Below are 15,659 nucleotides of genomic sequence, written 5' to 3' on the forward strand. Positions count from 1 at the left end.
TGCTAAAATTTCTTCATTTTCCTTGTTTAGAATCAGAGGTGCTAGTTTCAAATACTTTTTAGTCTGAAATCTGTATGCTAGATATTGAATAAGGTGGTTTTATTGTTTTTTGTCACTTTGAATAATATTTCTGTTCATGTTAAAAACAAAATCAACTCTCTGTATAAATATATCAGGTGACCGTTAAGGCCCATGGGCCTCTTGTTTACTCCAAGTGTTTAAAAGAACTATATGTGCTATCAGTATGCACATCTTGGTAGGGATGAGCAACTCATGGTCCTGACAATTAAAGTGTTGTTATTTTTCGGGTCGATCAGAAATCCAATATGGCTGCCATTTTGATAAACTATTTCAAACTTAAAGTCAAGTTCTACTGGGCCGATTTAGCTGAAACTTGTTAGGAATGATCTACTCATGGTCCTTACAGAGTGTTGTTATTTTTCGTGTCAATAAGAAATCCAATTTGGCTGCCACAGCACAGCCGCTATTTTGAAAATAACTTTTGTATCTAATAGGCCGATTTAACTGAAACTCGGTATAGGAATGATCAGCTCATGGTCCTGACAAACTTAAGTTAATGTTAACTATTTTTTACTCAAATTGGTACATATTTCAACAACAATAATAAATACTGTAGGACTCGGGTGACCGTTAAGGCCCATGGGCCTCTTGTTATTTCACTTGATACCCCATCTGAGTAATAAAATTATTACTGCAAATGGGTAACTGTTATCCAAATGTATGATTATTACCCATATGCGCCCTTTGTACCCAACCTGTTAAAGAGAAAGGGATACTCTAGGAGTATCGTAATTTTATTTTAATGATATGTTTCTAATAAGATAAACGTTCTTAAAATGTAAGGCAATGATCATTTCCATCTGTTTCCTGTAATTTTAATGTTGTATTTTTAGGTCACCTGAGCTTTAGCTCAAGTGACCTATTGCTATCTGTTTTTGTCCGTCGTCGTCCGTCATCCGTTAACATTTTACATTTCAAACTTTAAGTCAAGTTCTGCTCGGCCGATTGAACTGAAAGTTGGTAGGAATGATCGCCTCATGGTCCTGACAAATGTTGATATTTTTCGGGTCGATCAGAAATCCAATATGGCCGCCACGGCCGCCATTTTGAAAACCTATTTCAAACTTAAAGTCAAGTTCTGCTGGACCGATTGAACTGAAAGTTGGTAGGAATGATCGCCTCATGGTCCTGACAAAGTGTTGTTATTTTTCGGGTCGATCAGAAATCCAATATGGCCGCCACGGCCGCCATTTTGAAAACCTATTTCAAACTTAAAGTCAAGTTCTGCTGGGCCGATTGAACTGAAAGTTGGTAGGAATGATCGCCTCATGGTCCTGACAAAGTGTTGTTATTTTTCGGGTCGATCAGAAATCCAATATGGCCGCCACGGCCGCCATTTTGAAAAACTATTTCAAACTTAAAGTCAAGTTCTGCTGGGCCGATTGAACTGAAAGTTGGTAGGAATGATCTACTCATGGTCCTGACAAAGTGTTGTTATTTTTCAGGACAATCAGAAATCCAATATGGCCGCCACTGCCGCCATTTTGAAAAACTATTTAAAACTTAAAGTCAAGTTCTACTTGGCCGATTGAACTGAAAATTTATAGGAATGATCGACTCATGATCCTGACAAAGTGTTGTTATTTTTTGGGTCAATCAGAAATCCAATTTGGCTGCCATGGCCGCCATTTTGAAAATACCTATTTCAAACTTAAAAACAAGTTCTAATAGGCCGATCTCACTGAAAATCGGTCTAGGAATGAGTTAACATTATACTTAACTATCTTTTACTCAAATTGGTACATATTTCAACAACAAAAATAAATACTGTAGGCCTCTTGTTCCCAAATCTTGCCCATGCTTTAGATCAGATAGCTCAAATGATTGTTTTAGCTTCCTACATAGAACCTCTGGCCCATAACAGGTCCAGTACGCTCTGTTGATTGAGCTATATAGCTTTAAAGACCTATAATAGCTCTATTGACCTATCTGAAATAGCTCTTTTGAGCTATTTTCATGTGATTTTCTTTTTTAAGGAAAACGAAACAAAGTCGCTTTTAAAAGAAGATTTTATGATTAGGTTGATAACAAAAGATATTAAATATATGTATTCTTTTAAAAAAATAATGGTGTAAAAAATGGAAATTTCACGTTTATGAAAAATGAAAATAAACATCTAACTGTATGCTTTTTATAGTCAACATTACCATAAACCTTATTGTTTATGCGACTTTGCTTTAATTTAATGAAAAATGAAATCTGAGAAAATATAGCTCAATGCAGCTATAATGTAATATGTAGGTGAATATATAGCTATATAGGTACATGTACATTGTAGCTCAATCGGCAGAGTGTACTGGACCTGTATGATAAATGACAGAATTGATTGGCACCTAGGTCCTCCTTTCAAAAATAATATTTTTGAGCAAGGTTACTACTCGAAATTATTACATGTAATTTATAAAAATAATATTTTTATATATTATGAAGGTACATTTTCTTGCATTTCAAAAACGTTTTTACTACAATCATATTATTTGTAAAGATTCACAAGGAATCGGTGTACCTGTAGGTATCTTAGTTATTGAAGTTATTGTCCATCCCTATTCCATAGAATAACAACTCTTTATTCAACACTTTCAGTGATAACGGCCCTGATCATTTCATCTGAATGCCACATTATTAATAGAAGTTGGAATTCATTCAAAGGTACTCACTTAATTTGTTGGTTAATATGTACAATCGTGAGAAGATTGTGTTAAATGACAGAATTGTAATTCATTTTAACCTCAATTACAGATGGAGATGTTTTCAAAATAAAGAAATCCAGTCAGAGCAAAAGATTAGCCAAACAACTGAAGAAGGAGAAGTTGAAGGAGAAAGAAGAGTATTCAAAAGCTACAGAAGAAAACTCCAGTGCCAAGGATCCACCACCTCCTAAGAAATCTGAAGAGGAAGCAGATGAAAAGATCCGGGTAATTTACTTCAGATGAGAATTACTGCTTTGCTGTTATTGACCTTGTACATGCTCTGGAGACTTATATAATAACATGGTTTGCACAGGTCTTGAAAAAAACCTTGAATTTGATGTCTGTCTTGAAAAACCCTTGAAAAACCTCTTGAAAATCAGTTAAGTTAGTTGGGTATCCGTTTCTGTCATGTTAATTCAGTATTTTGTAAACATTCGTCGCAAACAATATTTATTTTTAACACAGATTGATCGTCAAATTGCAGATCGTAATTTTTAATAAATCCGGAAAACATATACTGATGAAGTTTCTAGTTTTACTTTTTAATTCTTGGTATTAGTGCGTTTGAATTGAGTAAGTCTCGTAGTCAAAGCGCCAAAGTGACAGATGTTCATGCGCATTAAGAGTATTTTTAACAGGAGGGGAACACGAATGGAACAACTACAATGGAGAAGTGTGTTTTAAACTGTAAATGGCTTGATGACCCCAGATTTTTTTGGGTGAGGGAGTTCAAGGGTGATAGGACTTCTGCCTTGTGCTCGCTGTGTAACAGAATTATCGATCTTGGCAAGATGGGGGAATACGCCCTAACATCACATATGAAAAGTCAAAAACGCGTGAAAATTTCGGACACCACTTAGATTCGGCCTTTGACAGACTTTTATATTAATACCTCTACTTCAACGTCAAATACATCGAGACCTACGTCGACTGTTCCTTATCCAAATCCTAACACAGATGCCAATGACTTTCCTTCAATCCCAGCCCATCAAGGCCTTATTGTTAATAAAAATTGTTTGTTTATTTTGCACTATAAAAGAGCCCTTGAATTTTCAAAATTTGTCTTGAAAAACCCTTGAAAAGTCCTTAAATTCTGAAGTCAAAAGTTTGTATGAACCATGTTATTGCAATTGCCAATTTTGGAAAAATCAGTTGATTTTAGAACATTACACAATTCTAATTAATGGCATGACATAACTTAAAATAAGATGGTAAATTATGGTGATTGATGTGGATGTTTAGACCAAAAACCTTTTCATAAAGGGCTCTTATTATAATTAAAGGCATGGCACACAAGTTTATTAGGTGGAATATGTTTATTTTTTCATGGATTAAAAAACAGCTTTAGTATAAAACAAAGATTTTGCTGCATGAATTGAACGTTGATTTGTGAATAATAGCTGACGATAAATGGATGATAAATAATTATAACATTTAGAAAAAAGTTCTGGTAGTATAGCCTGTGATCATTAAATCATAATTTTATCGGCTAGCACAGAAGTGCATGAAAGTTAAACATGTGGGGAAATATTTAAATTGTAATTCTTGTCTTTCCACAGAACTGTCAAAGGCTTATGGAAAGAAATTGAGTTAAAAGATCAAGAATAATGCAGATTTTACAAAACTAAATGTAAAGTTTTGAATGATATATATACAATGTATTTTTACGGAAGCTGTGTTTCCTAGAAGTTATGATTTACTTGGAAATTCTTGGAAATTTGTGTTAGCTTGTCAATTGAGGTTTTGTAATACGTAGCTACAACAAAATATTTTGATGATTTGCACAAGTTTTTTTTCCTGAACTAAAATGTTTTGTGGTACTGTCGTTTCAGAAACTGAGAGAGGAGTTTATGACATTGAATGGTGATGATGCCGCAGCCGTGGATCTAGACAGTGAAGAAGAGGACAAAGGCACTCTACACAAGTTGTTAGGAAGTAGGTGTCACTACAAATAATTCATTGATTTAGTTCTGAAAAGAAACCCTTCATTGCAAAACTTTCTATAATATTTTTCTGAAGGGGGCAATTGTGCTATATTGATTTAAGCAACTTCTCTGGAACTAAGAGATAGATTGCCCAATGGGCCATGTGAGCGAGCTTATGCCGTGGCGCGGCGTCCGGCGTCAACTTTTCCATTTAAACGACTTCTTCTCATTAACTAACAGGCCAAATGACATGATATTTGGCTGGTTGGTTGCTGGGATGAAGCCCAACAAATTGCAAAAAGAAATGACCTTGACCCATATACAAGGTCACAGGGGTCAAATTTGTTAAAACCTTCTGATTAACAATAAGGCCCAGAAGAGTGATATTTGGTTGATAGGTTCCTGGGATGAAGCTTGACAAAGTTTGCGAAAAGAAATGATCTTGACCCATATTCAAGGTCACACGGGTCAAATATGTTGAATACTTGAAACAACTTCTTCTGAATAACCAAGAGGCCCAGGCTGATAATATTTGGCCAGTATAGCATGCTGGGATAAAGAGCTACCAAGTTTTTTCAAATGAATGACCTTTGCCTATTTTCAATGTCACAGGGGTCAAATATGTTAAAATCTTTAAACAACTTCTGAATAACGAAAATGCCTAGGGTGATATTTGGCCAGTAGTATGCTGGGATGAAGAGCTACGAAGTTTGTTCAAATGCACAGTGCATAAATCTTTAAAAGTCACCTCAATAAACAAAAGGTATATGGGCTTTAGGGTGATGTTTGACAGGTTGCATTCTGTGAGGAAGGCTATAGAGTTTGTTCAATTTAATGTCCATGTTTGACTTTCAAGGTCACAGGGGTAAATATGTTTTGATCATTAAACAGATTCTTTCGAATGACTTAAGTCAAGACACTGATATTTTGTCTGTAGCTTTATTTTAGCCCACTCTTAAGGTTACAATTGTGAGATTAATACCAGGTGAGCGATGCAGACCCATTGGGCCTTTGGATCCTTTAGATCTTAAACAAATTAAATATCTTATACTGTATTAGAAAAATATTTATTTAAAGTTTAACATATAATACAATTGTCAATGTTCTTGCACAAAGGAGAAAAAGCATTAGCATAAAAAATCTTGAAAACAGGAAGAAAATGATCAGATTGGCTGAGTAACTTGTAGAAAATCAGTAAATTTTTCATCTCAGATGAAAATTTAAAGAGATGTGGCATTTTTTTCTGCTAAGAGAATTTACCCATTTACATTAAAGAATGGCACAGATTAATCTGAGAGAGGGTATTATCCAAATATCTGTGGATACTTTCAACCTCTGCTGTTAGTATTATCCACAGGTTTATGATTAAATTGAGCCTCTGGACTCTGGGCTGAGTGAACATTAACTCAGTACTGTATTTTCTAATCAATACTGTCAATACCGTGTGTTACAGAGGGTGAAATACCAGATGCCAACATGATCCACAATATCAGGAAAAAGAGACAGCAGGCCAGAAACATGGGAGACTTTGTGCCATTGGATAACGCAGCTAAGCCAGAGAATGCCTCGTCTAGACTCGTCAGGTAGGCATAGGATCTACCAGAGTTCTTTAAATTAATCAGTTTTATCGGTTTGGCCGATAAAAAAATCTAAGTCCGACAAAAATAACCAATATGTCGGTCCAGGTGTCCGACAGTAAATTCCTGCGATGTTACTATTGTGCAAATATTCAGGTTCGTTCCCAATGCTAAAAAAATCTAAGTCCGACAAAAATAACCAATATGTCGGTCCAGGTGTCCGACAGTAAAATTCCTGCGATGTTACTATTGTGCAAATATTCAGGTTCGTTCCCAGTGCTGGTCGCGATATCATGTCGGTCACCCGAGTTCAGTTTTCAAGCTGGTTAGGCTGACGATGGGAAATCCGAACAGAGCCTTCCATTTTCTCTCCCTTGGCTCTGATTGGTCAGTTAAATTTAGATGCCAATCACAGTCGTGGTCACAGAAGTTAGAGAAAATTGCAGGCTCTGTTCAGATTTCTGATCGTCGGCCTGACCAGCTTGAAAACTGGACTAGGGTGTCCAACATGATAATGTAAGGCCATGAACTATCATATAAGTAAGTTTGTTTCCTATCGTAGAAACACTACTGACATTGAGTAGCTGACATGCCGTGTGTTATGTGCTACCCATTAGGGATTTAGCGTGTCATCTTGTGGACAGCACTGTCCGACCAACTGAAATTCGACCATTTTTCGATGTTTCACAGAGTCTACCGAAAATTATACTGCATGATTTATGGCAAATTTTTAAATCACACATCAAATTAAAGAAAAAATATTTTCCTGTTGATCTAGACTGCTAACAGTGTCATACTACGAACGGTTATGGCAAAATCACATGTTTTCTGGAACTGGGTAATTTTACTAGGGGGACCGAGTTAGCAACCTTGATTATATTATAGCTATATAGGTGTATTGACAGACGAGGCTAGTACTCATGCTGGGGCAAATATGATGCAAGGTTCAAGCAAAAAAATCTCTTCATTGCTGGTTCCAAAAATTACTAAACGAGTGGACAAAAAATCACACATTCATCTTGCAGCAGTACATATGAGTGAGAGTGATACTTTCAGAAATGTTAAAAGATACCTTGAAGTTGAATATGAAATTGAATATGAATTAAATTGATTCTTAAAAATAAATAAATATTCAGCAAATACATGCAATGTACAACAGCAAATGCCTTTAATTACGAGTATTCTTCCATAACCATGCATACATTTTGAATAGAAATAGAACTGACGACTTTTCCCAATCCAGATAAAAAATTGGGCTGACAAAAGCTAAATCAATGTCAGACCAAATGACTGACATGTGAATTTTTGATCAAGAACTCTGATCTACAGATCTAGAGATGTCACCAGATAGTACAGCTTCATCTATGACATCTAGATTATATCAGTTCATGACAGGTTCTGTAAAGGTATATTTTGCATGTATCTGCATATAGATTCTGATATGTGAAGGGCAGGCTGATTTTGATTTATGTTTCATTTGCTGAAACCAACACTATCAGTCTAATATATAGTTGTATTGTAAGCAAAAAGATGGGATGTGTGAAGACATATGGTGGATCTTTGATTTATATAAAATCTGACTGGTCATTCTGTAGCAGATGATGGGTGATCTTGAGTCAGTTATATAAAATGTAGAATGGTTAATATGAATGCATGGCAAGACATTGCCAATGCATAGCAGTAATGGTAGCACACTATGTGCGAAATGGACTAAATACCAATCATGTATGTGATGATTCCTTTTATCTCATGACATCTGCGTTATATCCCAAAGTTTTTTTGTAGCTGGACAGATTTTCCCCAAAATGATAACTTTCTATAGACTTGTTTTATCCATCTCGTAAGAAACAGAAACTCCATGTCTTGTTATCCATTGTAGAGAGGATGACAATGATAAAAGTGAAGATGAAGATGGCAGAATAGACTTCACTATAAACGTCGAGGCTTTGGAACGGCAGCGTATCAAGGACCAATTCTTGGCTGCAGAGCATGGTAATAAAGAATCAAACAATAGATTGCTATTAGTTTTGAAAAAAAGTTGTCCATTTTACTTCATGTGCCAGTTTGTTAATCCTTTCACCCCTATGCAATTTTAGTGGACTATAATGTGCATTAATTTGGAGGAGTTCATTATGGTCTACAGTGGTGAAAGGGTTATTTAAGATTACACTGTTTTCCTCTGACATGCATTATCTTTGCAGAAATTGTACTTTTCCTATTCAAATAGGATTTTTTGAATACGATTTTGTTTCAGATTTATTTGCTTTTTCCTGTGATTACTCGGTAAAATTTACAAAATGGGGAATAAATAGAAAAACAGTTTAAAGATTATACAACTAGGTGTAAGATACAGGCTTAATCAACGTCTTGTTTTCTTTATATAAGTTTGTAAATAGTTAAAAATTGTTATGGCATAACCAAAATATTGTCAGAACTTTATACATGATCGGAATGATATATTTGTACTTAGGAAGTGACGAGGAAAGTGACCAAGAGAGGGAGTGGGAGGCACAACAGATCAGGAAAGGAGTCACGGTAAGTGATCTATGACCACCCACCGACAAGTCTTTATAACATCAACCTCCAATTCTAGGCTGCAACTGTGTCCTGACCGGTCATTGTGAAGTGGTATATGTTCTGATCACTTAACAGAAATGTGAACAATACTCTTCTGGGAAAATTAATGCACTAATGTAATTATGTCATTTAAACTGTCACCATCAATTCTTTGACTGTTAATATTTTATTTCAACAAATAATTAAAAAACTATTGTCGGGTATGGGGCCTTGAAATAATTTCCTTCAAATCCTGAAAATATGTATTTGGTTACGAAATACAATACTCCTCTGCTAAACTTCTTATGTGTTGCATAAAGTGAAAAGAAAATGTTGTGTCCTCAACGTGTTAACATGGTAAGCAAAGGCAGAATTGTTTCAGATGTTGAAAGAAATTATTTTCAGTGTTGACTTTGCGTTATGGCCTTGTATGACATTGTTGGTAGGTCGGACAGCCCGTGGATACAAAAACCGAGGATCAGGAGGCGTCTGATGAGGGTACTAGACAGAGTAATGGCTACACCTACCAGTCTACCACCACCGCCACTACATTCCAACCTTTCACCGCCATGTCTAAGACCAACAACCTGGCAGATATCAATATGGATGTCATTAAGAAACGTCTCAAAGAAAGGTCTTTCATGTTTGATAACTTAAAAGATTTACTCAAAACTCTTGATGAATACATAGATAAGAAATTTTGAATCTACATTGGAAATGATTTTTTTTTTTCCACTGCCAAGTTGCCAGATATCCGTAGCCATACAAGATGATGTATACAAGTTTATCTCCCTGAAAGTGTTATTTCTGCAGTAATGTGAACCAGGAATGGGAAATGTTTGATGGAGTTTAAATTTGGCTCTTTTCACACTCTCATCATTAAGGGCAAATTCATCATGTCAGCAAATATCCATGAACAGCTTACACTGGTACAATTATTTCCAGAATTGCCAATGGATATTTTCAGATTTTTCCAACGAAAAACAAATATTTTGGTACTTGTAATATATACAGTCAGTAATATAGCTGTAAATACAAATTATGAATTTCCATCAAAACTTGAAAATAACACGGCACTAAACATCAGCTGCTCTAACCTAGTAAACCTCTTTGTGTTGCTTCAGACTTGATTCTATGGAGGAAGTCAGCCGGCGCCACACACAGGAACGGGAAAGCCTCATCACTGACATTGACGATGCTGATCAAAGCACTGTCACATGCGAAGGCAGTGTTGATGCACTGGAGAAGCGATATCGCTTCTTCCAAGAAATGAGGGGGTATGTGAGAGACTTGGTTGAATGTCTCAATGAGAAGGTGGGTTGATAACGCCTATTAGATGTCTTTTGTTGTGATATTGTCGCTCCTTTTAACAAACTCAAATGTGTGTCAGCCAGCATTTCCTTATGACCGATCCTTAACCAACCTAGAACATGTCGACTAGGATGGCTTGCATTGTGTATGAGAATGATAGGGTTAGCTCCCCTGACACAATGCAAGTCTCCCCGTTTGGTCCAGGGTGATGAAGGATTACAGCAAGGACATGCTTAAAGTGACAACTTGACATTTTGAAGACGGTAATGTCATGCCTCTATCATCAAGAGTTGTTTAATTCATAATTTAAATCTTAAAAATCATCAATATAATAAATAAACAAGGTGAAAGTTTATCATACTCACTGAGAAAAGATGAAAAAATTTACAGGTCTACCTTTTTGCAAGTTTCTATTATGATAAGTTTGAAAATGGCCTTGAATTGCATGTTACATGAAAAGTGCATCACTTAGAAATATTTTGTATCCCGGACAATAATTTTGCAGGATTCTGCTTCGGTTGAACCACTTATCATAGGAACTTTATGTTGTAGTTTAAACTTCTTCGGAGTGATGTCAGATTATCTGATATGTTGCAGGTCATTTAGGTTGTTGTCTCAAATGACATATACAAAATAATGTGCTTATTAATATTCAATGAGTGACTTTCATGAAAGAAACCATTTCAATAATTTATAAAAATACAAAAGAAATGCTTCTGTCAATTGAATATCGGTATAATTGCCTATTTTGTACTTAATTTATAAAAGGACTAATGCTTACATTGTGCCAGAACATTTTAACAACTCTTGTGTCAGAGCCATACAATGAAATAAGAATTCACAAAACATCCTGGCCCATGACCTTCAAGTCCTTGTGTATCAGATAACATGTATTTACAAGATGCTCATTGCTGTGTCTTTTTCAAGGTCCTCCCTCTAGGTAGAGTCAAAACAGATATACAGTGCCTTTTGACTTATTACTAAAAAAATAAAAAATAAAATAAGGGAATATGAATCTCAACTTGCAGTGTGTATTTAATAGGTACACATCGACACAAGTCTTAATCCTCAAAACCTGGGGAAAACTGAAAGACTAAAGTGTAGATGTTGAATATCTAGTTGGTTTAATTGAATGCGAAGGTGTCCATTTTGTTGGCAGCCTTTTCGAAGTAAGATTGATTATTGATCAGTCAAACTGTAGCACTGCTTATTAGGAGTTCAGAAGCCAAACCATAACAGTGCTAGTTATTGATGGATCTGAAGCCATACTGCGAGTGTTATGGTCTTGTGGTGAAAGAAAGGGGCTCCAAATACAACATTGTGTACAACATCTGGTAGCTAGGTTGCTATTGAAAACATAAGACTTTGATTTGTCAGCTATTCCACTGAACTTTGTTAACGGAGACTGTCATGTTTCTTCCTTAAATTAATTTGGTATTGATTCCCAAAGACATTTTGAATCTAGCCATAATATTTGTTCACAGATACATAAATCACTGTTTGTATTGAGATGCTGCTGCGACCTCAAGAACATTTACATGGTTTTATGTCCTTGAATCGTTTAATGAGTTATAAAGATATTCACTCACAGATTTAACTTCTTTGAATTGAAATTAATTGAGTGTTGCAGGGGAAATCTGCAACAGTTGCCCTTTTCTTGCAGCGTTGTAAGACATTGTATACAAATATGTTGAATGAAAGACATTATAGGAAGGAATAAGATACTGTAAGGAAGAGAAAGACATTATAGGAAGGAATAAGATACTGTAAGGAAGAGAAGGACATTATAGGAAGGAATAAGATACTGTAAGGAAGAGAACGACATTGTAGGAAGGAATAAGATACTGTAAGGAAGAGAAGGACATTATAGGAAGGAATAAGATACTGTAAGGAAGAGAAAGACATTATAGGAAGGAATAAGAAGATACTTGACATTTTATGAAAGCAAAATATTTGATGTATAAATGAGACTTCATTTTATTAAAGAATTAAACACTTTATAATAACAAGACATTATTATTTAAAATTGAAGACATGTAAAAAACAAGACATTGTAGAATTACAGCATTGTATGTAAGTACTGGGGTATGCTAATTGTATGAAAAATAGAACATTGTATGTAAGTACAGGGGTATGCTAATTGTATGAGAAAATAGAACATTGTATGTAAGTACCGGGGTATGCTAATTGTATGAGAAATAGAACATTGTATGCAAGATTCTGCTGGACTTATCAGAACTTACCAAACACTTATTACAGTTTGAAAAGTAAAGGGATTTTTTTTGTAACTATTAGAATATCTGGTAATAAATGACATTGATTTTATAACAGGTGCCCATCATCAATGACCTGGAGACGAGGATGTTGAATCTGCTGCGACGCCAGTCCGAGCAGTTGGTATCCCGACGACAGCAGGATGTACGCGATCAGTGTCAGGACTACATGACAAGTCGGTATCCATCTACAGTCCACTGATGTGTATGTCCCTCATGGTCGAATGTTCTACCACTCAAAAGTCCAAACATTAGAACTCTTAGGCTGATACATTAGAACTCTTAGGCTGATACATTAGAAATCTTACCCTGTTACCTTCAAATTGTTTGCTGATACATTAGAAATCTTATGCCAATAGATAAGAAATGTTAGGCTGATATCTTAGAAATCTTAAGCTGATGCATTCGAAATCTTATGCTAGCCTAGAACATTAATTATTCTCATGATCAGATGTCCTGTCTTAAGTAGAAATCTCATTTTAGAGTGCTGTTTATGGCCTTAAAAGCTTAGGTCAAATATTCATCCACTGTACACATTATAGACCATATGTTATAAAAAATATTATTTTGGATTTGAAACTTCTTTATGTTACGTTGAACCTCATTTAGTTGACTGTGACAAACTGCCTACGTAAACCACAACCTGAGGGAATCTTAAATTGCTTGATTACAATTATTTTATTTTTGGCTGGTCCTGCCCCAAAGACCATATGCTATGATGTCATGATGCCTTGTCCAATCGTCTGCCATCTTATATGGAAACAATTAGCATTTGAGAATTTGACAGAATTGAAATATAAAGTTCAAGTTGAACTTTGATCCTTGGATGTTGTACCCCTTTATAACTGTCAATTGTCAGCAGTTGAACGAAGTTCACTGCCGAAAGAAATATTAAATATGATTTATTACTCTGGGACATGATTGCCGTTTCTTCACTAGTCAATAATTTTCACACCCTAGAGACTAGAGTGGTTAAGTGAGATTTTTGTGGAAAAGCCATCAGGATGCATATGTCACATGCATGACGTTATTGACAGCAAAATCAACTACCAATTTGATGCCAATTTTGACTTGTTATTGGAAGAAGTATATATAAAAGTATAGAATATTGATTAAGTTTTGGAACCTGAAAACAGGTGGTTTGTAGTTTGTCACTGATCTGGACCTACAGTAGGAATATAGAGGTTAATTGAGGCTCAGCTTCGATTCACTATAGCAATATAACGGGTCAGTAAGACTACTTCTTAAGGCTCAGCCTTCCACCTTGTGTTCATAAATCTCATTGACCCATTATGCATTTTCCTATAGTGGGCCAGTGACAAATTGCCTAACTTATCATGTGTCAAATTTCTAGTCTGTGTCAATTCTCACATCATACAGGGGTTAGTTAAGACTGGATGGACTGCATGTTGACTGTAAACCTGTTCCTCAGTAGCTTTACTGACCTCCAGGGTTAGAAATATTTTTTTTTAAAACGCTAGTCAGTTTAACTGATAGTTTCCAATTTTACTAGCCCATACACAATTTCCACCAACCCAATATGATTCAATATGGATAAGTAATATCAGTGAATTGGGCTGGCTGTTTTCAGAACCACTAGTCCAGCTGGACATTTCACTAGTCTCGGACCATTGGGCTACATTTATTGTCTAGCCTGTATGGGATTGACCATGCAAGATTCATCCATATTTTAGAACCAATAAATAATGTAGATATTTTTTGCCATTTAGGTAAGGCTAAGATCGTGATGGAGTCATCTGAAGGACAGGCCAAACAGATGAGGGTAGCAGAGCGTGAAGCTAGAAGGTAAGGCTGTATGAGGTCAAACACAGGTTACACACACTTCATGAGTGTTTACTATGCTTTGTAAATGATTTACATGAAAACAGGTGGGATTTTCATGAAGGGCCTTGTACAATGCTGACAATATTCAAACTTTGAATTCTTCAAGGAACCCAATCAGCGTACAATTAACAAACTATAGTAAAGAACATTTTATCTTGTTAATAATGTAAAGTTCTATCTGTTAAATTACTAATTTAAAAGTTATTGTGTAGAAATTTATCAAATTCTATCTTGTTTTTGTGAAGGTCCAGGAGGCGAAGAAAGCGAGAAGTAAAGAGCATACGAGGCCATCATGAGGGACTGTCCTCTGACGATGAGGAAAATCAGTCTGATATTACAAAATTCAATTTAGAAAAAGGTAATATATTTCGAGTAAACAGAACACTGTGAATAAATGTTCAGCGAGGCTAGACCAGGATTTGAACTCTGGACCTCGGATTGCTGCTACCTGGTCAACAGTAGTGACCTGGCCCAAGTGCGCTACACGAAACGAAAAAAACACAGCCTAATTTTCTAGTGTTTTGCCAGCAGTGGTACAATAATCCTTTTCTGTTTAGAAGATAACTGAATTTATTTTATGTGATGATTTTGTGATCTATTTTCAGATGCCATCGATTCTGGTGTGGCTAGACTGTTTGAAGATGTAGAAGAGGATTTCAAGGAAGTGACTTGTGTGCGAGAAAGATTCGAATCTTGGAAACGAGAATATGGAGAGACTTACTCTGAAGCCTACATTGGACTCTGTTTACCTAACCTCTTCAATCCATTTGTGCGACTTCAGTTAATTCAATGGAACCCACTTGAAGTATGATCCGTTCTATATTTTACCTGTTAAACATGAATTGTGAAATTTGTAACCCAGGAAATGCGTTCATACCAATGATGATGAATTGGTCGGATTTCAGATCACAAGGTGTCCAGATATTGGCCGAGGAATTTGTGTAAAATTGTGACGAAAATTTGAAAGATTCCATTGCTTGTTAGACAGTGAGTGAGAGACGTCGGTGATGATGTTCATGTGTAATGACTGCATTGATACACGATTATATCTCTTGCTACAATTAACTGTCAGACTAAATCCCTTATAANCTGCAAGTAAGAGAAAGACATTATAGGAAGGAATAGGATACTGTAAGGAAGAGAAGGACATTATAGGAAGGAATAAGATACTGTAAGGAAGAGAAGGACATTATAGGAAGGAATAGGATACTTTAAGGAAGAGAAGGACATTATAGGAAGGAATAAGATAATGTAAGGAAGAGAAAGACATTATAGGAAGGAATAAGATACTGTAAGGAAGAGAAAGACATTATAGGAAGGAATAAGATACTGTAAGGAAGAGAAAGACATTATAGGAAGGAATAAGATACTGTAAGGAAGAGAAAGACATTATAGGAAGGA

The 15,659-nt window shown here is 35.7% G+C and overlaps 1 protein-coding gene across 1 annotated transcript in view; it reads left to right on the forward strand.

The window, feature by feature from the left end:
* The window catches only part of LOC110456880 (PAX3- and PAX7-binding protein 1-like), a 28,092-nt gene that overhangs the window by 3,822 nt on the left and 8,611 nt on the right, over window positions 1-15,659 (forward strand). The window contains exons 2-12 of the mRNA XM_021507910.1: window positions 2,821-2,996; window positions 4,604-4,706; window positions 6,150-6,279; window positions 8,153-8,265; window positions 8,744-8,808; window positions 9,276-9,463; window positions 9,954-10,143; window positions 12,472-12,589; window positions 14,144-14,219; window positions 14,504-14,616; window positions 14,864-15,063. Of these exons, the coding sequence (XP_021363585.1) occupies window positions 2,821-2,996; window positions 4,604-4,706; window positions 6,150-6,279; window positions 8,153-8,265; window positions 8,744-8,808; window positions 9,276-9,463; window positions 9,954-10,143; window positions 12,472-12,589; window positions 14,144-14,219; window positions 14,504-14,616; window positions 14,864-15,063 (1,472 nt within the window). The remainder of the gene's footprint in view (window positions 1-2,820; window positions 2,997-4,603; window positions 4,707-6,149; window positions 6,280-8,152; window positions 8,266-8,743; window positions 8,809-9,275; window positions 9,464-9,953; window positions 10,144-12,471; window positions 12,590-14,143; window positions 14,220-14,503; window positions 14,617-14,863; window positions 15,064-15,659) is intronic.

The sequence above is a fragment of the Mizuhopecten yessoensis genome, unplaced genomic scaffold, assembly GCF_002113885.1.
Source record: "Mizuhopecten yessoensis strain PY_sf001 unplaced genomic scaffold, ASM211388v2 scaffold8937, whole genome shotgun sequence".
In the NCBI taxonomy this organism is placed as follows: domain Eukaryota; kingdom Metazoa; phylum Mollusca; class Bivalvia; order Pectinida; family Pectinidae; genus Mizuhopecten; species Mizuhopecten yessoensis.